General features: G+C 43.6%; 1 protein-coding gene across 3 annotated transcripts in view; it reads right to left on the bottom strand.

The window, feature by feature from the left end:
• The window catches only part of LOC126427191 (zinc finger protein 555-like), a 165,053-nt gene extending 142,993 nt beyond the window's left edge, over positions 1–22,060 (bottom strand). Inside the window, exons 1-2 of one of the 3 annotated variants that reach the window (XM_050089416.1) lie at positions 21,966–22,060; positions 19,702–19,779 (exon numbers count right to left, since the gene is read on the bottom strand). In XM_050089416.1, the coding sequence (XP_049945373.1) occupies positions 19,702–19,704 (3 nt within the window). In that variant the 5' untranslated portion in view covers positions 19,705–19,779; positions 21,966–22,060. Of the gene's footprint in view, positions 1–19,701; positions 19,780–20,725; positions 20,814–21,220; positions 21,619–21,965 lie in introns of those variants that run through there. The other 2 variants (XM_050089415.1, XM_050089417.1) reach the window with 2 other exon arrangements.
• Between the last annotated feature and the right edge of the window lie 2,876 nt (positions 22,061–24,936).

Raw genomic sequence — 24,936 nt, 5'->3', positions numbered from 1 at the left:
CGCCAGTGGTCGGCGGAAGGTGCATGTGCCCGTCAACCTGGGACCGGACCGCAGCGACACACGGATGCACGCCAAGACCGTGGGATCCTACGCAGTGCCGTAGGGGACCGCACCGCCACTTCCCAGCAAATTAGGGACACTGTTGCTCCTGGGGTATCGGCGAGGACCATTCGCAACTGTCTCCATGAAGCTGGGCTACGGTCCCGCACACCGTTAGGCCGTCTTCCGCTCACACCCCAACATCGTGCAGCCCGCCTCCAGTGGTGTCGCGACAGGCGTGAATGGAGGGACGAATGGAGACGTGTCGTCTTCAGCGATGAGAGTCGCTTCTGCCTTGGTGCCAATGATGGTCGTATGCGTGTTTGGCGCCGTGCAGGTGAGCGCCACAATCAGGACTGCATACGACCGAGGCACACAGGGCCAACACTCGGCATCATGGTGTGGGGAGCGATCTCCTACACTGGCCGTACACCACTGGTGATCGTCGAGGGGACACTGAATAATGCACGGTACATCCAAACCGTCATCGAACCCATCGTTCTACCATTCCTAGACCGGCAAGGGAACTTGCTGTTCCAACAGGACAATGCACGTCCGCATGTATCCCGTGCCACCCAACGTGCTCTAGAAGGTGTAAGTCAACTACCCTGGCCAGCAAGACCTCTGGATCTGTCCCCCATTGAGCATGTTTGGGACTGGATGAAGCGTCGTCTCACGCGGTCTGCACGTCCAGCACGAACGCTGGTCCAACTGAGGCGCCAGGTGGAAATGGCATGGCAAGCCGTTCCACAGGACTACATCCAGCATCTCTACGATCGTCTCCATGGGAGAATAGCAGCCTGCATTGCTGCGAAAGGTGGATATACACTGTACTAGTGCCGACATTGTGCATGCTCTGTTGCCTGTGTCTATGTGCCTGTGGTTCTGTCAGTGTGATCATGTGATCATGTGATGTATCTGACCCCAGGAATGTGTCAATAAAGTTTCCCCTTCCTGGGACAATGAATTCACGGTGTTCTTATTTCAATTTCCAGGAGTGTAGGAACTGGGCCGAATAAGTGTCACTGTCATCCTGAGCCTTACGCTCCTCCGATGGTGTGGCCAGGGTGAGGAACGATTTGGGATCGTATTTCTGAGCATTGAATTGAGCCCGAGAATGCTTAGAAACTGCTGGCAGCAGGCCACCAGCAAGAGATGATGTACCACACTTCACTGTGGGTCATCCGCCCTGATGCCACTTACTCTGACCAAGGGCCCTCCCCACGGGTGCCACCCAGCCTCAGCGAGGGCCACCTGGCAGGATGACCATTGCTGGGAGGCCCGATGCCCCAGGGAGATAGGCATCTACTCCTTGGCATACGTGGGGAGTTAATAGCTCAGGCATCAGCACAGCAATTCCTGTGTTGTCAGGGGGCTACAACCAACAGGGTACATGGCGGCCCCACCACAACAGACTGGCTACCGTGCTCGATATTAGGTGCAATAAAGTCCATGGTCGTTGCCTCCGCAAAAAGCAACACTGCACAGTGCATAGTGGAAATTGCACCCAGGAATATATCCTCGCTCAAGAGATGGAGAATGAGCGGGACAGCAATGCGACGACGATAAAGCTGGCTAGAGGTCTCAATGCATGATGGACAAAATGCACCAAAAAAGGTGCCCTTCCCTAATTGGCTTGCTCTTCAGAATAATTTTGAAATATTGTGGTCAATCCCGAGATGGGACCATCACATAAGGGCCGAAATGTCAGACTCCTTTTAGTCATCTCTTACGACAGGCAGGAATACCACGGGCCTATTCTTACCCCCAAACCTGCAGGGGGGGGGGGGGGGATTGTAGAGTAGGGGTGCAGCATGGCGAAGTGCTGCTGGGGAGTGTGCAGGGACGGACAGAGGGCAGGGCAGTTAGATGCAGTCTGGAGGTTAGACAGTGGCCAGGGGAGAGATGGGGTAACAGTTAAGGAGAGAAGTAAAAAGACTGGGTGCATTGGTGGAACAGAGGGCTCTGTCATGCTGGAATGGGAACAGGGAAGGGGTTAGATGGGTGAGGACAATGACTAACGAAGGTTGAGGGCAGGAGGGTTATGGGAACGTAGAATGTGTTGTAGGAAAGTTCCCACCTGCGCAATTCAGAAAAGCTAGTGTTAATGGGAAGAAACCATATGGCATAGGCTGTGAAGCCATCATTGAAATGAAGGACGTCATGATTGGCAGTGTGCTCAGCAACTGTATGGTCCACTTGTTTCTTGGCCACAGTTTGTCAGTGGCCATTTATGCGGACGGACAGCTTGTTGATTGTCATGCCCACACAGAATGTAGCACAGTGTTTGCAGCTTAGCATGTAGATCACGTGACTGGTTTCACATGTAGCCCTGCCTTTGATAGGATAGGTAATGTTTGTGACTGCACTGGAGTACATGGTGGTGGGCGAATGTATGGGACACGTCTTGCATCTAGGTCTATTACAGATATATGAGTCATGAGGGACGGGGTTGTGAGCAGGGGTTGTGTAGGGATTGATGGGTATAATTTGTAGGTTTGGTGGATGGTAGAATACCGCTGTGGGAGGGGTGGAAAGGATAGTGGGCAGGACGTTTCTCATTGCAGGGCACAACGAGAGTAGTTGAAACCTTGGTGGAGGATGTAGTTCAGCTGCTGCAGACCTGAGTCATACTGATTTACAAGGGGAATGCTCCTCTATTGCCGGAGGGCGAGACTTTCGGAGGTGGTGTGGTGACTGGAAAGATAAGGCACTGGAGATTTGCTTTGGTACAATGCTGGGAGGCTAATTAAGGTCTGTAATGGCCTCAGTAAGACCCTCAGTATATTTTGAGAGGGACTTTTCGTCACTGCATATGTGATGGCCAAGAACGGCTAGGTTGTATGGAAGGTTGGTTGGATTGTGGGATTGAAGGGACCAGACTGCGACAGTCATCCCTTTTTCCACAACTTCCAACACCCACACAGAATAAAAACGAACAATGGAGACAAGAGATGACACAGGACAAGAAAGACTCAGACAGAGATCAGACAAAATGAATTAAAATCACACAGAGTGTGACAGTGGTTGGCCGAGCATAGAGAAAAAAAGGAAAAGTCAACCACCGAGAAACACACTAAAAATTCAGTCTAAAACCGTAGGCCAAAGGCCAGGCTCAACACAAAAAATGACAAACACTCAGACTAAGTGAAAAAAGCCCCCTGCCTGAATAAAACGCAAAACTAAGCCTGCCATGGCAGTGAACTCTGTTAAAAGGGCAGGGAGTGTATCACGCAATGCAAACGTCTGCCTGCGCACAGCTAAAAGGTGACTGGCCAACAAAATGTGGACCCCCGTCAAAGCAGATCCGCAGCGACATAGAGGTGGGACCTCACGGTGCAATAAGTGGCTGTGCGTCGTCCGGGTGTGCCCAATGCGCAGCCGGCAGAGAACAACAACAGACTCCTTGCGAGAGACCCGCAAGGAGGAGCACCATGCACTGGTAGCCACCTTGATGGCCCAAAGTTAGTTTGGTGAAGGCAGGGTGCACCATTCTTCACCCCAGGTGTGAAGTACATTCTGCCACAAAACTGCCGTGAGGTCACTCTCCGAAAGCCCAATTGATAAGGCTGGTGCACCGACAACCTGTTTGGCCAGCATGTCAACACGTTCATTGCCCGGGATGTCGACATGACCAGGGGTCCACACAAAGACCACAGAGCGACTGCAACAGGCAAGAGTATGGAGGGACTCCTGGATAGCCATCACCAGACGAGAGCAAGGGAAACACTGGTCGAGATCTCGTAAGCTGCTCAGGGAGTCGCTACAGATAACTAAGGGCTCACCTGAGCAGGAGCGGATATACTCTAGGGCACGAGAGATGGTGACCAACTCAGCAGTGAAAACTGCTGCAGCCAGCCGGCAATGAGTGTTGTTCATAATGGTCCCCTAGAGTGAGAGCATAACCAACATGACCAGCAACCACCGAACCGTCAGTGTAGACAACGCCAGAGCCCTGATACATGGCAAGGATGGAAAGAAAGCGGCGGCGGAAGGCCATAGCCTGAGCCGAAGGCATGGGCGGGACGCACACCACATGGGTGTACGCAGAGGAGCCCGGAAAAGAGGTGGAAGAGGGAAAACCCCAAGCCTGGAAATAAGCTCTCTGCGAACATACAACCCAACTGGGGCCGATGTTCTGGGAGATGGACAACTGACTGAGGGAACAGGAGACGATAATTAGGATGTCCAGGCAAGCTCCAAACGTGTGTGGCATAAGCGGCCAGTAAATGTCGTCACCATAACTGCAGTGGCATGACACCTGCCTCCACAAGTAAGCTGTTCACAAGGCTGGTCCGGAAAGTTCCAGTGGGAGGCGGATCATGCTGTGAACAATGGGGTCCAGCACTCGCAACGCAGAAGGGGATGCTGAACCCTAAGCCAGGTTCCCATAATCCAGACGAGACTCAATTAACAACTGGTAGAGCCGTCGGCTCCACAGCTGGTGTGTCTCAAGCAACGCAGAGCATTAAGATGCTGCCAACACATCTGTTTAAGCTGCCGAATATGAGGGAGCCAAGTCAATCTGGCATCGAAAACCACACCCAAAAACCGATGTGTCTCCACCACAGCAAGAGGTTCGCCATCAAGATAAAGCTATGGCTCAGGGTGGACAGTGCGTCGCCAGCAGAAAAGCATAACACAGGTCTTGGCAGCCGAAAACTGGAAGCCATGCGCTACAGCCCAAGACTGCGCCTTGCGGATAGCGTCCTGCAGCTGACATTCATCAGCTGCAATGCCAATGGAGCTATAGTAGAGACAGAAGTTGTCAGCATACAAGGAAGCTAAGACAGACATTCCCACCGCTGTAGCGAGCCCATTAATTGCAGTTAAAAACAGGCAGACACTTAAGACAGATCACTGCGGTATCCCATTCCCCTGAACTCAGGAGGAACTATGGGAGGCCACAACTTGCACGCAGAAGGTACAATGCGACAGAAAAATTCATATGAAAATCGGCAGCAGACCCCGAAGACCCCCCAACTATGAGCGTAGAGAGGATGTGATGTCGCCATGTCGTATCGTATGCCTTCCACATGTCAAAAAAGACAGTGACGAGGTGCTGACGGCGGGCAAAGGCCGTACGGATGGCTGACTCCAGGCTGACCAGATCATCTGCATCAGAGTGGCGACTTGAGTACCCAACTCAACTTCCGGCTCACCATTCGTTCGAGCAACTTGGAAAGAATGTTGGTGAGGTTAATGGGGCGGTAGCTGTCCACCTCCAAAGGGTTCTTGCCAGGTTTCAAAACAGCGATGACTACGCTTTCGCTCCACTGTGATGGGAACTCACCCTCAACCCAGATACGGTTGAAAAGGTCTAGGAGGCCTCACTGGCAGTCCACCGAGAGGTGTTTGAGCATCTCACAGTGGATGTGATCTGGCCCAGGAGCTATATCAGGGCACGTGGCTAGGGCAGTGTGGAATTCCCACTCACTGAACAGAACATTGTGGGATTCAGGATGGCGCATGTGAACTGAAAGGCTCCAACGTTGCAACCGCTCTTTCACAGAGCGGCTGGCCAGTAGGTAATTCGCAGAGGTGGAATTGAGAGCAAAATGATCTGCAATTATGTCGGAGTCAGTACAAACTGCTACATTCAGTGAGAGCGCAGGGACTCTGACAGGGGTCCGATAGCCATAGTTGCCAAATCTTGGCCCAGAGCTACGATGGAGAGATATGAAGGCCAATGGTGGAGACATACCTTTCCCAACACTCCTGCTTGTATTGGCAAATGATGGGGTGGGCCTGCACACGGAGGCGTTTAAAGGCGATGAGGTTTTCTAATGAGGGACGCCACTTGTGATGCTGGAGCACCTGCCTGCAATCTTTAATCACCTCAGTGATCTCAGGCGACCACCAAGGCACAGTACTCTGCCAAGGAGACCCAGAAGAACGAGAATGGCAGATTGTGTGGCAGTAACGATGCCAGTGGTGACCGAGTGAACCACCGCATCAATCGCTTCATTGGAAAGAGGCTCAATAGTGGCAATGGAGGAGAACAAGTCCCAGTCAGCCTTATTCATATTCCATCTGCAAGGGCGCCCAGAAGAGTGACACTGTGGCAGACAGAAAGATCGGAAAGTGGTCACTACCACACAAGTCGTCATGCACACTGCATTGGACAGACGGTAAGAGGCTAGGGCTGCACATCGAAAGATCGATGGCTGAGTACGTGCCATGTGCCACACTGAAACGTGTGAAGGCACCATCAGTTAAAAGGGAAAGGCCGAGCTGTGCCAATACTTGTTCAACGGTGGCGCCTCAGCCTGTTGCCACTGATCCACCCAACAGAGGATTATGGGTGTTGAAGTCGCCCAGTAACAGAAAAGGGGGCAGCAATTGGGCTATCAGCACAGCCAGGACATGCTGTGGGACATCACCATCCGGTGGAAGATACAGATTGCAGACAGTAACAGCCTGAGGCGTCCACACCCAAACAGTGACGGCCTCTAAAGGTGTTTGTAGAGGGACAGACTCGCTGTGAAGGGAGTGAAGGACGTAGATGCAGACGCCACCAGATACCCTTTCATAAGCTGCCCAGTTCCTATAATAACCCCCGTAGCCACAGAGGGCGGGGGTGCGCATTGCCGGAAAGCAAGTTTCCTGAAGAGCAATGCAGAGGAAAGGGTGAAGGCTGAGAAGTTGTTGGAGCTCAGCTAGATGCAGTTCCACTGGAGGATGACATTGTCCACGGCTGAGAAAGGCGTGAAGGGACTCGGGAGGCAGATTACGCCACTGGGTCACCTGCTGCCACTGACTGAGTACCCGCACAAGTGACATCCATTGCATCTGAGGGTCCAGCGATAATTAGGTCCTCAGCGGATGCCAGAATCTCTACATCATCCTCAGATGCAGAGCTTGTAGGTAGCAGTGGAGTAGGTGCCACCGCAGGTTCCTTGGTCTTATGGGTCTCACTTTCTCGCGCCGTTCCCTTGGTTGCCCTTGCTGGGAGGGCTTCTTGGAGTCAGTCTCTGGGACTGAAGACGATCGCAAAGCTCGATGACCAGTGACCTGTGACTTCTTGAGCCACTGGTGGGTGTCTGCTGTGCTGCTGGTAGGAACCTGGGAAGGGAGTGACCCAAGGGATCCCTTCCTAGCGAGAGAAGCTGAAGAAGACTTCAAATTCTCCAGCTTAGAAATGGGGACCGGTGGTTGAGGGTGTACTGCTCCCGAGGTAGGTGGTGGGGGAGCAACAGGGAAGGAAGTGCCCCCCACCATCAAGGGGGCAGGTGTGGTCCTTCGACTCTGAGAGCTGACTGTATGTGGTGCAGCTGATGGGACTGTAGCAGGAGTGACAATAGCAGCAGAAGATGACATCATGTGCACGGGATGAAGCCATTCAAATTTCCACTTAGCCTCAGTGTAGGTCATTCGGTCCTGAGTCTTGTATTCCATTATTTTCCTTTCCTTCTGTAGAATCTTACAGTCCACCTAGCAAGGGGGATGGTGCTTTCTGCAGCTGAAACAGATGTGAGGCGGGGCACATGGAGTATCAGGATGGGATGGAAGACCACAATCGTGACATATGAGGCTGGAAGCACAGCGGGAAGACATATGGCCGAAGTTCCAACACTTGAGGCACTGCATTGGGGGAGGGATATATGGCTTGACATCATAGCAGTATATCACCACCTTGACCTTCTCAGGTGATGTGTCACCCTTGAAGGCCAAGATGAAGGCACTGGTGGCAACTTGATGATCCCTCGGACCCAGGTAGAAGGCCAGATGAAATGGACACTTCGTCGCTCTAAGTTGGTGCGCAGCTCGTCACCGGACTGTAAAAGAAGATCCCTGTGGAAAATAATGCCCTGGACCATATTTAAGCTTTTATGGGGCGATAGTAACTGAAACATCCCCCAGCTTCTCAAAAGCGAGCAAGGCTCATGACAGAGCAGAGGATGATGTTTTTATCAAGACTGACCCACACCACATCTTGGATAAACCCCCCACCTCCCCAAACTTGTCCTCTAAATACTCTACAAAGAACTGAGGCTTCACGGACACAAAGGATTCCCCATCAGCTCTGGTACAGACGAGATACCGGGGCAAATACATTTCACTGTCATTCATAGCCTTTCGTTCCTCCCATGGTGTGACCAGGGAGGGAAATGATTTGGGGTCATACACGTTAGCTTTAAAGTGAGCCCTCGAATGCTTAGAGACTGCTGGTGGCTGGCCACCAGCAAGAGATGATGTGCCACGTTTCATTGCGTGTCATCCACCCTGATGCCACCTACTCTGACCAAGGGCTCTCCCCATGGGCACCACCCAGGCACAGCACGGGCCACCTGGCAGCATGGCCATTGCTGGGAGTCCTGATGCCCCAGGGAGATGGGCATCTACTCCTTGGTATATGTGGGGAGTTAACGGTGCTGGCATCAGTAGAGCGATCCATGTGTTGTCAGGGGGCTACAACCAACAGGGTACATGGCAGCCCCACTACAAAGGACTGGCTACCATGCTGGATATTAGGTGCAATAAAGTCCATGGTCGTCTCCTCCCCAAAAAGAAACACTGCACAGTGCATAGTGGAAATTGCTCTCCCAGGAACGTATCCTCGCTCAAGAGATGGAGAATGAGAGGGACAGCAATGCGACGACGATAAAGCTGGCTAGAGGTCTCAATGCACGATGGACAAAATGCACCATGTAAGGTGCCCTTCCCCAATTGGCTTGCTCTGTGGAAGAACTTGGAAAGATGGAGGTTAAACCCGAGATGGGACTATCACATATAGGCTTAAATGTTTGAGACTCCTTTCAGTCACCTCTTACGACAGGCAGGAATACTGCGGGTCTATTCTAACCCCCGAACCCACAGGGGGGATGTATGGAAGGGTCTTCTTGGTATGGGATGGATGGCAGCTGTCGAAGTGGAGGTATTGCTTGTTGTTAGTAGGCTTGATATGGACAGATGTAGCCATCTTTGAGGTGGAGGTCAACATCTAGGAAGGTGGCTTGTTGGGCTCAGTAGTACCAGGTGGAGCAAATGGGGGGAATCTGTTAAGGTTCTGCAGGAATGCAGATAGGTTGTCCTTACCCTCAATCCAGACAGCAAATATGTCATCAATGAATCTGAACTAGATGATGGGTTCAGGGTTCTGTGTGTCTAGAAAGGATTTCTCTAGACAGACCACGAATAGGTTGGCATAAGATGGTGCCATGTGGGTGCCCACAGCAGTATCCCAGAGCAGATTTGTTTGTAGGTAATACTTTCAAAGGAGAAGTAATTGTGGGTGAGGATATAGTTTTGTCATGGTGACTGGGAAGGAGGTTGTCAGTTTGGAATCTGTCAGGCATTGGGAAAGGTTTTGTTCAATAGCAGTAAGACCAGGGGCATTAGGGTTGTTACTGTAAAGAGAAATTGAAGAAATGTATGATGAAATAAAAGAAATTATTCAGATTGCGAAGGGAGACGAAAATTTAATAGTCATGGGTGACTGGAATTCGAGTGTAGGAAAAGGGAGAGAAGGAAACATAGTAGGTGAATATGGATTGGGGGACAGAAATGAAAGAGGAAGCCGCCTGGTCGAATTTTGCACAGAGCACAACATAATCATAACTAACACTTGGTTTAAGAATCATGAAAGAAGGTTGTATACATAGAAGAACACTGGAGATACTAAAAGGTATCAGATAGATTATATAATGGTAAGACAGAGATTTAGGAACCAGGTTTTAAATTGTAAGACATTTCCAGGGGCAGATGTGGACTCTGACCACAATCTATTGGTTATGACCTGTAGATTAAAACTGAAGAAACTGCAAAAAGGTGGGAATTTAAGGAGATGGGACCTGGATAAACTAAAAGAACCAGAGGTTGTACAGAGATTCAGGGAGAGCATAAGGGAGCAATTGACAGGAATGGGGGAAATAAATACAGTAGAAGAAGAATGGGTAGCTTTGAGGGATGAAGTAGTGAAGGCAGCAGAGGATCAAGTAGGTAAAAAGACGAGGGCTAGTAGAAATCCTTGGGTAACAGAAGCAATATTGAATTTAATTGATGAAAGGAGAAAATATAAAAATGCAGTAAGTGAAACAGGCAAAAAGGAATACAAACGTCTCAAAATGAGATCGACAGGAAGTGCAAAATGGCTAAGCAGGGATGGCTAGAGGACAAATGTAAGGATGTAGAGGCCTATCTCACTAGGGGTAAGATAGATACCGCCTACAGGAAAATTAAAGAGATCTTTGGAGATAAGAGAACGACTTGTATGAATATCAAGAGCTCAGATGGAAACCCAGTTCTAAGCAAAGAAGGGAAAGCAGAAAGGTGGAAGGAGTATATAGAGGGTCTATACAAGGGCGATGTACTTGAGGACAATATTATGGAAATGGAAGAGGATGTAGATGAAGATGAAATGGGAGATATGATACTGCGTGAAGAGTTTGACAGAGCACTGAAAGACCTGAGCCGAAACAAGGCCCCCGGAGTAGACAATACTCCATTGGAACTACTGACGGCCGTGGGAGAGCCAGTCCTGACAAAACTCTACCATCTGGTGAGCAAGATGTATGAAACAGGCGAAATACCCTCAGACTTCAAGAAGAATATAATAATTCCAATCCCAAAGAAAGCAGGTGTTGACAGATGTGAAAATTACCGAACTATCAGCTTAATAAGTCACAGCTGCAAAATACTAACACGAATTCTTTACAGACGAATGGAAAAACTAGTAGAAGCCAACCTCGGGGAAGATCAGTTTGGATTCCGTAGAAACACTGGAACACGTGAGGCAATACTGACCTTACGACTTATCTTAGAAGAAAGATTAAGGAAAGGAAAACCTATGTTTCTAGCATTTGTAGACTTAGAGAAAGCTTTCGACAATGTTGACTGGAATACTCTCTTTCAAATTCTAAAGGTGGCAGGGGTAAAATACAGGGAGCGAAAGGCTATTTACAATTTGTACAGAAACCAGATGGCAGTTATAAGAGTCGAGGGACATCAAAGGGAAGCAGTGGTTGGGAAGGGAGTAAGACAGGGTTGTAGCCTCTCCCCGATGTTGTTCAATCTGTATATTGAGCAAGCAGTAAAGGAAACAAAAGAAAAATTCGGAGTAGGTATTAAAATTCATGGAGAAGAAATAAAAACTTTGAGGTTCGCCGATGACATTGTAAGTCTGTCAGAGACAGCAAAGGACTTTGAAGAGCAGTTGAATGGAATGGACAGTGTCTTGAAAGGAGGATATAAGATGAACATCAACAAAAGCAAAACAAGGATAATGGAATGTAGTCTAATTAAGTCGGGTGATGCTGAGGGAATTAGATTAGGAAATGAGGCACTTAAAGTAGTAAAGGAGTTTTGCTATTTGGGGAGCAAAATAACTGATGATCGTCAAAGTAGAGAGGATATAAAATGTAGGCTGGCAATGGCAAGGAAAGCGTTTCTGAAGAAGAGAAATTTGTTAACATCCAGTATTGATTTAAGTGTCAGGAAGTCATTTCTGAAAGTATTCGTATGGAGTGTAGCCATGTATGGAAGTGAAACATGGACGATAAATAGTTTGGACAAGAAGAGAATAGAAGCTTTCGAAATGTGGTGCTACAGAAGAATGCTGAAGATTAGATGGGTAGATCACGTAACTAATGAGGAAGTATTGAATAGGATTGGGGAGAAGAGAAGTTTGTGGCACAACTTGACCAGAAGAAGGGATCGGTTGGTAGGACATGTTCTGAGGCATCAAGTGATCACCAATTTAGTATTGGAGGGCAGCGTGGAGGGTAAAAATCGTAGAGGGAGACCAAGAGATGAATACACTAAGCAGATTCAGAAGGATGTAGGTTGCAGTAGGTACTGGGAGATGAAAAAGCTTGCACAGGATAGAGTAGCATGGAGAGCTGCATCAAACCAGTCTCAGGACTGAAGACCACAACAACAACAACAACTGTAAAGAGAGGTGGCATCAATAATGACTAGCAGGGTGCCATGTGGTACAAGATATATGAATGAATATGAATGCATCATCAAATTCTCCTTTTGATGTTAACAAAATAATATAGTCTCTCAAAAATAAAAGTCCATCTGGCTTTGATGATGTTTCCAACACAGTATGAGAGATTTGTTCCCATACATTGTCTGAAATATATAATGCATCACTACCTCAAAACCCTTTCCAAAGCGACTGAAATATGATATTGTCAATCCCCAGATTAAAGGTGATACAGATGTCAATAACTACTGACCTGTTTCACTGCAGACCTCATTTTCCACAATTTTTGAGGTGATGTATTATAGAAAATATCTCATCTAAGCAACAATAACATCCTCAGCTAATCACAGTTTGGGTTTATATCTAACTAAAAGAATGCAGAAAGTTGTGCTTCACCATTCAACCAAAGTGGTCCAGGAACATTGTTCTGAGGGGGAGAAATCACATATTGGGTTCCCCAAGACTCCATCTTAGGTCTCCTATTGTTCTTCATATATGTAAATGATCATGATATATGAGGGTGGTTTGATACAACTGGTAAAAAGGCAAGAAACAAACGTTTGTTTCATAACCAACTTACCCATCTTGTCGACATCACCTTCATTGAGGAATATACATTTGGTCCAGCGATCCTTCAACTTTTTCACCCCAGTGGAAAAAACACGTTCTGTCAAAATGTGCAACTATCACCTCCTCTTTTGATGAAAAGTTCTTACCAGCAGGTCAAAGTTTCAGGTTAGGGAACAGGAAGAACTCACTCACAGCAAGGTCTGGTGAATAGGGTGGATGAGGAATTAATGTAAAGCCCAATTCATGCCATTGTTATCACTGATGTGTGAGATGGTGGCGTATCCTGGTGAAAGTGCACTGTTATGTTTGCCAACCTTGGTCTTTCTACAGCCAATGCAAGTTACAGATGATCCAACAATGAAGAATAGTAGCATCCCATTATGGTTCTGCATTTTTCAAAGAATCTGTGAAGATTATTCCTTTGGAATCACAAGAAAGAGCGGCCATCATCTTACCACCAAAGCACAGTTCTTCTATGGTGCTCGTCTGATCATGTTCAAATTCATTAATCCAACAGTAAATGGTCTTCAATGAGGATGCAGAATCCATGGTAAAATCATTCAATTTTGTTTTGATCTGTCCAGTTCACACCTTCAAATGGAAATGTGAAATAACAGCACAAAACTCCCTTTTCTCCACTTTCAATCACACTCAACACACTGATTAAGACAACTGTCAACAACAAACTGTGCATTGTATTTTGTTGAAATTTTTTATAAGATTCTTGGAATTATCAAGGTTATCAGCCATGAAGATGCAACTAAAATGTTCCATTATTTCATGGAAATTTGCCACACTTATCAAATCATCCCTGTACAATAAGCAGAATTAGTTCTTTTTGCAGATGACACTGTATTGTAATCAATCAATCCATCCATACATACATAAACAGAAGAAATGATAAATAAAGTTCTTAAATGTATCATTAACTGGTTTCCTGGGAATTGTATCAACTTCAGTTTTGGAAATGCACAACATATTCAGTTCTGCACATCTATGGGTACTACACCGATGATAAATGTAACATATAGTGAGGAAATAAAATAGAGTGGTAACTTCAAACTTTTTTGGTGTCCAAATTGATGAGAATTTACACTGGGAAAACAGGAAGGGCTGCACAATGCCGCAACTGAAATGTTTGAAACTCACCTGGTGATATAAAACGTCTGACAGACTGCAAAGTAAAATCTGAAAACAAGCTGCACTAGTCTCTCCTTGAAAACTACTCCTATTCCAAAGATTAATTTCTGTTATTGTGATGTGTAAAAGATTGTAGATAGCAAATGCTACCACACATCTGTATATTTAATAGCAATAATAATGATGGAAGAAACAGTAAAGTAAAAATGATCAGCATGTAGCCATATTTACAAATAAATTTGTGATGTGAACATAAAATGACTCATTCCACAACACTGGAATCCCAGTTAAGTTTTACAGAGAGTACTCTGCAGCATTTATCATGATTCTCTCCCCAGCACAAAGTCCCAAGAGACTGGAAAAAAGTGCAGGTGACTCCTATGTATAAGAAAGGCAAAAGAATGGACCCGCAAAATTAGAGGCCAATATCTTGAACATCGGTTTGCTGCAGAATCCTTGAACATATTCTCAGATCAAATATAATAAACTTTCTTGAGACTGAGAAGTTTATGTCCATGAATCAGCATGATTTCTGACAGCATCATTCATGCAAAACTCTGCTTGCCCTTTTTTCACATGATACACTGCATACTACAGATGAAAGGCAATAGGCAGATTCCATATTTCTAGATTTCCAGAAAGCATTTGACACGGTGCCCCATTGCAGGCTGTTAATTAAGGTAAAAGCATTTGGAATGAGTTCACAGATATGTGAGTGGCTCACAGACTTCTTAAGTAATAGAATCGAGTATGTTATCCTTGACAGCGAGTGTTCAGAGACAAGACTATTGTCAAGAGTTCCCCAGGAGTGTGTGGTCAGACTGCTCTATATACATAAATGATTTGGTGGGGAGCAATCTGTGGTTGTTTGCTGATAATGCTGTGTTGTATGGTAAGGTATCACAAGTTGAGCGAGTGCACAAAGATACAACATGACTCGGACAAAATTTTTAGTTGGTGTGATGAACAGCAGCTAGCCCTAAATGTGGAAAAATGTAAGTTAATGCTGATGAGTAGGAAGAACAAACCTCTAATGTTTGGATGCAGTATTACTTGTGTCCTGCTTGACACAGTCAAGCCATTTAAATACCTGGGAGTGATGCTGCAGCTGACTGCCAAATGATTTTACTGCCACCCAAATATGTTGTGCACAAGGTCCATGAAAATATGATGTTTAAAGCTTTCCCGGCGTACTGATTGTTCCATACAAACACAGGAGAACTGCCAGATATCAGTAATGTCCTGCCACAATATTTCAGCGCAGAGTCTTCTGGCCATCTTGAGGTGAGTGCCACTGTAGTAGTACTGGCGAGTACTACTACAGTGACACTCACCTGAAGATTGCCAGAAGACTCTGCGCCAAAATATCGTGGCAAGACGTTACTGCTATCCGGCAGCTCTCCCGTGTTTTTATGGAACCATGTAAATACGGTACACGAAATTAGGCCCATACGGAGGCATATCTACAGTCAGTTTTCCCTCGCTCTATTTACGAGTGAAACAGGAAAGGAAATGACTAGTAGTGCGCCACACACCGTACAGTGGTTTGCCGAGTATCTGTGTAGATGCAGATTACAATTTACTGTGCAAATAATCCATTTAATGCAAAACTTGGTAACTAATTGATAAGGGAACCTTACACACTGCCCCCCTTTGAATTCCTTCACAGACTTATGAATTGAATGTCAATGCCTTGCCAACAGTTTCTATAAAGTCACTGGTTGTATCTCACTAGCAGCAACTTTATGTCTCTTTGAATCCCATATCTATTAAACAAATGGAAAAGTTTATTAATAAATACTTAATTGTAATTTTTAATAAATATTACATATTTTTTAATCACTAGTCTTAGAATAAAGAATTAAAATTTGATAAACATATGTGAGATTATTTTATCTTCTAGTTGATGCATCACATGTTTATACCAAATTTTAATTTCCTAGGAATATTCATATTTACATATGATTAGAAATTTAAAATTTTGTTTTTATTAAAAAATTATGATTCAGTGTTTGTTAATTAACTTTTATGCTTGTTAAAAATATGGCATTTGAATAACAGTAAAATGTGGTTGCTATTAGTGCAGTCTGAATCATCATCTTTATATCACTACAGTATTACTCCAAGATCTGGGCTACCAGTGACGATATAATGACTACTTTTGTACTTACAGCATTCAAATCTCCCACTCTGCAAATGTGATTTTTTTCGATTTTTTTCCCCAGAACTCTGTCATACTGCTTTCAGGAACTTTTTTCTTACCACTTACCTTCAAACCCTGTAAGAATTCAGAAAAATCAAAGAGATCATGATGGTAATATTCACTTGTTTGATCAGGAGGGATGCCTGGATAGCATAGTTGTTACGGCAATGTAGGCAAAAGTAGGAATTTCTGGTGTGAATTCCGAATGTGACAAAAATTTTCATGTGTTGTTTTGTATGTGTATCATTACAGTCTTCCTGAATTCATATTTGTGTTCATATATATGAGGAAGCTAATCTACAAAGGCACTTGCTTAAACTATTTCACTTGCTCAAAGATAATACTTTAATCTATACAGCATAAAGCTTTTAAAAATCAATATTTTGCCTGCTTTTCCTCATTTCTCATTGGGGGAGTACAATGTTACTGTGAGTCCATCTTTATTCCTGCTACAGTATAAGCCAGGATGCTAATGTGAGTAAACATATATTGGTCATCCATTCCATTATGTCCACTTCAACTGTTCCAAACCAAAACACTGCTTAACTCCACAGAGTCATGTAAATTCAAGAATTACCTATTTATTCACACCATCATCGGATTTTTCTTTTAATTTCACAGATGGGTAAATGTGGATCAAGCTGTAAGGAGGGCATTTAAGCAGGCACAGTCTCCACATATTACATGTATCACGTACATAATATGAACTATGGTACTCTTCAAAAATAAATAACTTGTTCTAAAAGTAAATAACTAGTTCTGTGTTTCTGTTCTTTTCTGAGAGAGAATTTCTGGTTGACAAAGTATTTTAATGACAGTGCACAAAATGTTATATGAATGATTAATGACAACATATTTGGAAAATTAATTAGGATACTGCACTTCAGCCTTCTCCATATGCTACTATTTTTTATCATATTTTCGAGTTTCACGATTTTTATTTATTCACCAGTTATTTTACATGGAATAGGATTTGTCACATGTAAATAACAGTAATGTGGTCAGATCAAAGGGTACAGATAGAAACTTACATATTAACATTGTACACATTATCAAACTATTAAATTTTAATTTGAGTTTTCCGTCAGCCAGTCTCACGGAAATTTTTGTAATTTTTAAATGATACATCACTGAAAGAGCCCCAAGTACGTTGCACAGAGATGATTACCATTAACCACACCTCTAAGTTTTCGCATAAGGTAGGACGCTCTTGAGAATGAATTTTTTTATTTGTGATCTTGGTTGGTATGTGTTTCCCAACAAGTTCAGCATCAGTATCAATCCCTATTGTTAAACAAATTTACTTCATATACACTTAACATAACATACCAGAAATTACATAGCTTTGAGTTAATTAAGCACAAAAACTGCAACACAAGCGATTTCGTGTCGCAAGATGAAGGTGCAATTGGATCCCCATATATGCGAGTTATAAGAGAAGACTCAAATATAAAAGGTAGGTGTGATGAAAAATACTACTTGCACTTTCTAATACCTCATTTTTTGAGACCTATGGCCTATGTAGGAACGCCCTGAATATGGCCTGGTCAATTCTCGCACATAGTTCATAAAAAATAGAGAGAAGTGACAATATTACAAAAAGGAAAGTTGCTACTCGTCATATAGTGGAGATGCTGAGTTGCAGATAGGCATAACAAAAGAATTGTCACAAATAAAGCTTTTGGACAGTAAGGCATTTGCCAAAAATACACACACACACACACACACACACACACACACACACACACACGACTGCAGTCTCAGGCAACTGAAACCACACTATGAGCAGCAGCATCAGGGCAAGACGGGAGTGGTGACTGAGTGGCAGCGTGCTCAGCAATAGGGTGGTCCACTTGTTTTTTGGTCACAGTTTGTCGGCAGCCATCACACGATTTGTTTCACAGGTAGCTCTGCCTTTATGGGATTGGTGATGTTTGTGAACTGTCTGGAGTAGGCAGTGGTGGGCCCCACTCAACACCAAGCCATCTTCCTGGATGACCACCTCAAAGATGGCTACATCAGTATCTCCATCCATATCAAATCTCCTAACCACCAGCAATACCTCCTCCTGTTCCATACAAAGAAGTCCCTTCCATATAGTGTAGCCACGTGTGCTCGTCACATCTGCAGTGACAAGCAGTCCCTCTCGAAACATACCACGAGTCTCACTGAAGCCGTCACACACCGTAATTAACCTCCCATCCTTGTACAAAAACAAATCTCACTTCCCTTATCTCTCCAGTCTCTGCCACCTCTGAAAGTCCCACTGTCCAGCCACCGGGGAGCATTCCCCTCATAACTCAGTACCCCCATGACTGGAGCAACTGAATTACATTCTCCACCAGGGTTCCAACTATCTCATTGTACCCTGAAATGAGAAAAGTCCTGCCCATTATCCTTCCCACACAGTGGTATCCTGCTGTCCACCGAACCTACACAATATACTTGGCCATTCCTACACAACCCATACTCACAACCCCTTAGCTCATGACTCATACCCTGTAATAGACCTATATGCAAGACCTGTCCCATACACCACCACCACCACCACCACCACCACCACCACCACCACCACCACCTACTCCAATCCAGTCACAAACATCACCTATCCCATCAACGGCAGGGCTACCTGTGATATCAGTCATGTGCTCTACAAGCTAAGCTGCAACCACTGTGCTGCTTTCTATGTGGGCATGACAACCAACAAGCTGTCTGTCTGCATAAAAGGCCATCAACAAACTGTGGCCAAGAAACAAGTGGCTCATCCTGTAGCTGAGCATCCTGTTGCCATATAACAGCAAAAAATTTATAGTAGTAACCATTTCTAAAAATAAAACAAATGTGCAGCCACAATCATGCCAATTTTAAAGAGAAATGTTCCAATAAGGAAATACGGAAGCGTCCGATCCCACCCGTCTGCTTTGACCCTTGACATCACAAATATGGAGGAAACAAAAACAAACACACACACTTTCCACAAGAAGCCTAATGACACTAACGGGACAAGCGCGGGAAATGGGGTGTTTTGGGTGGGGGGCAAACTAAATATAAACAAATTTAGACGGCTGGCGTAGCTACAACGTGTAAGTGAAGACAGCTATGCATGAATACCCACCCACCTTCCCAGGGGTCGTAACCCCTGCAACCCATAGAAGATAAAGATGCTTCAGTAGCTGATTAGTGTGTTTTGTCTTTTTTTAAAAAAACCTCACGGGATAAAACGAACAGATCAGAAAGATAAATATAATAAACTAAAACAGAAATTCGAGGAAACAGATAATTAAAATAAGTAATAAGTGTTTTTAAATTGAAAAAAAAAAAAAAAAAAAAAAAATCTCACGAGATAGAACGAACAGGTCAGAAAAGTAAATAAAATAAGATAAAACAGAACTGGAGACAGCCACACTCAAACCAAACTCCGCGCCGTCATGACGTCACACACGACAACACCCTTACGTCACGGGTCAAAGCCGACGCATTGGATCGGACGCTTCTGTCGACCCTTCAATAATTCACAAATGCCACTATAAACTGACAACTTAAAAGAATACAACAAATCTGATGACACTGACTGCTGATATTCCAAGACCCAGTCACTCACTCAGTCATACATACTAAAAAAAAAAAAGTTGAAACACAATCTACTTTAAATATGTCGCACAGCTTGACGTCACTGAACACAACGTTATTATGTAACAAGTCCAAGCAGTCGGCTGATACTGTACATTTTGATTGATCCACATTGGGTTTATTTGCACACCATAACACATACAAAAACTAATGAAACAGTGGTAAGAAATGCAAGGAAGCCACTTACCATCGAGTGTGCTTCAGTACTTTTTTCCTCTTTTTTTTATCCACTTATTTTTTCCTCCACAATTGCAGTCCTAAGTCCCTGAAAAGCAAGCTAACAGTTAAAAATAGTCATATTCAATTTCCACTATTATTACAAGATACAGCTCAAAGGCAATATTTTGAATCCCCTGCCAATTGCAGCAAATTAAACATGCCAAAGGAAATAAATCTAAGACAGGTTGATGAACGAAGAGTGCAGTGACAATTTAAAAATTTCATGTTATGAAGAATTGGAACACACAATCACAAAATGACAGAAAATAAAAATAATATGCAATGGAAACAAAAGAGTATCGGTTGCTGTTGTTTCTTCATAGCAGTGGCTTGTGGTATACTTTCCTATTGTCAATATCACACGTGATGTATCTTGTGTTTCCCACATAAATTCTAAATTCAGAATTACGATCAATCAAAGAAACTTCTTAAACTATTAAAGCTAATTTACCAAATTAAACCATGTACTGAGTTGATAATAATGTTCTACATGAAGAATAAAATGTTAAAATAGACTTGAGTTTGCAGTTCTACGCTACACCAATGCTTGTTTATTTATTTTTAGAATACCTTAATGTATACTATTATGTAATCCCACAGGTTTATCATCATATTCTCATCAGTATAAGTAACAACAGAATTTGTATTTCTGCGTCACACAGGCTGCACTTTAAATCCTTTAAACCCACAGACTCTTTGCAGTCCACTTAAATATGCATATACAGTCCACTTCATATGCATTTTTGACAGATCTGTTCTTTTATTATTTTCTCGCCCACATTCATAGTTCTATACTCAATTTAATGCATCTACTGCCATTCAGATGTCTTTAAAATACTGGGAGTGCCACAGGCTTAAAACCAAAAAATTAGGAAAAACACACACACATTGCACGGAAACATAAAGGATTCCTTATTATCATCGAGATGTTAATAATGGTTAATTACCGCTAAGAAAACTGATTTAGGAAAATTACTTCCACCTGTCCATACCTATGATGAATGTTCTGTTGAGTTCTGGTGTTGTTTAATGCTCTGTGCCGATGAAAATTGCACTTAACTGCTTTTTCTGTTCCAAGTACACCCCATCACATCTTTCGAGACAGCTGTTCCACTAGTCTTATTTAAAACTATAATAAAACGCACATGTCACTGCAATCTGCAGTAACACATTACACATTCGAGTACACTGAAATTCGTAGAAAATGCATCAGAATAAGTACATGCTATAGAATTTCCTTTTATCCAATATAATCAGTCTCTGACATGACGAAATAACTGCTGGTGCTTGAATCTGAAATAGCCTACTCACTAAGACAATGCAAATGCTCACGCAATCTGGAGCAATACAATCCACTCTCGCCTCGATTCGGATCGTCTCTTTATAAACAATCTGTCATATGGTGTATGGCAGTCAACTTTATAACGATAGTGAATGTCAGTTTTCCCATTTTCTCGTCGATCACAAAGTACTTAACATTTGCTTACCACTTTAGCTGCAATTCGCGGCGTAGAGCAAATTCTCCGGTAACTTCCACAACAAATGACAGTCTGTGCCGCTTGTGTTGCGAAGCAACGGAAGATACATGTAGTTAGTTAATCGAACAGGCAAAAAATCACGACCATTTCACAAGAAGCTATATAACATGTCGACCTGACATCGTCATAATTGACGAACACTGGGAGAGGCAGGAATGTTCGATATGACTCGTCGGCTTCGACCAGTGACATAGGAAACATGCGACAAACGCCATAAATAATATGGCGACTATAACGTGTTATTGATTACCTTCAATCGGGCACAGGTATTGATCGTTCTGCCATCATAACCAGGTTATTGTCTATACAGAATACACGCTAACATCCTTGTTGAAAAATTATCTACTTCCCCTTACAAAATAACACAGGTATTTTGTTGTGATAATCGTAGCCCGACAGAATTATATACGGAATTCGCAAGCCTTACCGAGCGATAACCGAAGGCGGCAAATCTGATTTAACCACAGTCCATTACATACGAAATAAAATCACGTTCAAATGTGCGCAGTAAACAAGATAAACCAGCACAATAGTGTTGCAAAACAGTAACTACAGCTTGACAAGGTATCGGCCACAGTCTAGTATCGGCAAACTGATTCACACAGCCAAATCGACTGTAATAATAAAACGAGGGATTAACTTAGTTCCAACACTTTCATTTAATGTTTATCAACTCTAGACTCTTATGTATTACCTGAAGAACGTAATGTTTGGATTTTCGCAAGAGCACAAGAAGGCAAACACAAATCACGGAAAGTATATGACACGTTACGACACTATAACAAAAACCGACAGTACTACAGTAGCGCCCGGAGTGGCCTGGCAGCGAACTTCTAATTTGAGTTGATAGTGGGCAGGAAATCATGTATCTGTTAGAAATCACAGTGACTGAGAAGTCACAGATGTCACAATAACAACTTTACAGAATTTAACTGCGATTTCAGTCACAGCAGTCGTAAGTAGCATTTCACGTTCAACGCCTTGAGCCATCTGTTGTAGAGGTGGCAAAAAATTACGTAACTGATAGAAATAACCGGTTACTGAAAAGTAACGGTTACTGCGATAACCGTTCCTCTGATACAGACAGTTATTTCAATAACTGTCTAATGTCAACAGTGCCTCGCGACATCTTTTGACCGAAGATCGTACTACGCTTTCCCGTCAACTCATCGGAGAACTGGCTAGGAACTAAGGAGAGGGTAGAGCATTTGGAAGGCGTTCTATAGGCCATGGGAATAACTGTGAGACTGCGCGCCATCTGTTGATAAGAACTGTGTACTATATCGTGCGCCTTCGTTACTTTTAGCACAAACAATTAAATAAGGTTAATGTTCGAGCGGTGGCTGATAGGAGCTGCAGTACAGGCATTAACAAGTACGGTCGTTCCTTTAAGCCACCGCCTCATATGTCAATTTAGCTTGGACGGGTTGTATAAAGAGAGGTACCATAAGGAATTCGAGCGACTATGGAAATAACTGTCAAAGATCCGTATTTTCCTCTGGCAGTTATCGTTATTGGCTCACAGTTCTCGCTCTCTGGCAGTTGTCGGACTACCATTACAAGTAACCTGGAAGTTGGTAACGGAATAACTGTGTGTCTGACTGTCTGTGTTCCTGATACAGTGACTCCAGTCTTAGACCCCGGTGATATTACAGAGACGATAGTTACTGGAGCGAACAAATATTTACGTACTTCTTCGGAAATAGCCGCTGGCCATCGCGAATGACAAATAACATGTCAGAAAGCATAACATAATACAGTGGAATATAATAATTATTATCCTTATCATTTGTCAGGAGATTGTCAAAATATGTGAATATATCACAGTAACTGCTAATATTTACAGAATTGGTACACTGACAGAATAAAACACAGTTACGTACTTTTAATAAATTTATCGTACACAGAATACCCGAGCTTGACTGTTGCAACCAAGTGCTGTCAAAACTGAAATATAGCAGAATTTTTACCTAAGCTGGTCTATCAGTCTCTGTTACGATATTCATCTACAGAGTAGAAGGAGGGGTCAATGGAAGCGTCTGATTCCACCCGTCTGCTTCGACGTAAAGGTGCTGTGGTGTGTGAATGTCATTACGGCACGGCGTTTATGAGTTGGTTTGTGTGTGTGTGTGTGTGTGTGTGTGTGTGTGTGTGTGTGCGGGGGGGGGGGGGGGGGCTGTCGATCTAGGTTGCAGTGCCGGAATTTACTGGTGGTAATTAATTTTTTTTTCCTAGCTGTGATGTTTTGTGTATTTATGAAGTATTGAATGTGATTTAATTTATGTAGGGATGATTGATTTGTGGACTTTTGGGATTGTGGTTTTATTTTTCGCAGTTGTAGGTGTTGGTTTTTTGGCAACAGTAGCTGTGGTGGACCTATATAGGTCACCGGAAATGACCGATTCCCATTTTCATAGTTGTGTGTGTTGATGTTTTTGTATCGTCATCTGAGGTTGACCTATGTAGGTCAAGAGAAATGTCTGATTCCAATTTTCGTACGTTTAGTTGTGGGTATTGGTGTTTTGGAATGGTCACCTATAGTTGACCTATATTGTTCAAGGGAAGTCTCCAATTCCTGCAGATTTTTGTTGGTGTAGCAGAATGCTTTTTTTTTCTTTTTGTTCTTCATTTTGTGTTTTGGGATCATGGTGTGTTTTTTTTACTAGCTTGTCCTCACCCTAAAACCCCCAACTTCCCGCAGTTGTCCCATTGGTTTGATTGTATTTTTGTGGGAAATGTTATTCTATTATTTATATGTATCTTCGTGTTTGTTGTCATGTGTATGTAGTGACGTCATAGACACTTAAAATAGCTATTGATGACGGGTGGAATCAGACACTTCTGTATCAAATAGTCTTTCAAACGCACTGTAAACCGTGCCTTATCTGAAACCAAGTTTTTAATGGTTGCTGAGTTGCTGGCAGTTTATTGAAAATGCATGTTTCTGAATATTGGACCCCTTTTGGACCAAGGTAAGTAATTTTAGGTCTTTATGTAGATTGCTGTTCCCATTTCTAGTGCTGATATTATGTATTAAGCTATTGGTTGGAAATACTTGTAACAAATTTCGTTAAGGAATAAATATACTAGGAAGCAGTGGTTAGAATACAAAGTTCCTTGAACAGGTTCCTACATGATGTTCTTGAATTGATACCACAAACGATTTTTATTACACGCTTTTACATGCGAAAAACTTTTGCTACGTTTGATAAGTTACCAAAGAATATGCTCCCTTATGAAATAATAGAATGAAAAAATGTGGTATGACCTTCCCAACTGAATTTATTATCGAGTTGTAGTCCCAGAAATGTAACACTGTCAACCTTTTCGATCTGCATGTCTTCATATGTTATAAACATGCTGTCGCTGGAGAAATCGAGCAGTTTCCAAATCTGACATAAAACTTGGATTAGCATACTCACACTTTCCCCAATAGGACTAGCTTTTACAGCACAGGAATAAACGAATCTGTCACATTACGTATATTTATCGTTGTATTACAAGACTGTACACTTTATTCTATTATGTGAGCAGCACAAGAAATTAAGCTTCGAATCTAACCTACAGTACTCAGTTTACATATTACTTCATACTTAAAAACGCACGTTGTTAACATTTTACTTAAACAGTGCTTTGGCGAAGTTCCGCGTACTTTCTGTCGCAGC

Source organism: Schistocerca serialis, chromosome 11 (assembly GCF_023864345.2).
Source record: "Schistocerca serialis cubense isolate TAMUIC-IGC-003099 chromosome 11, iqSchSeri2.2, whole genome shotgun sequence".
NCBI classification, from domain to species: domain Eukaryota; kingdom Metazoa; phylum Arthropoda; class Insecta; order Orthoptera; family Acrididae; genus Schistocerca; species Schistocerca serialis.
The sequence above is the reverse complement of the archived record's forward strand: the minus strand, read 5'-3'. Positions and strand labels throughout refer to the sequence as shown.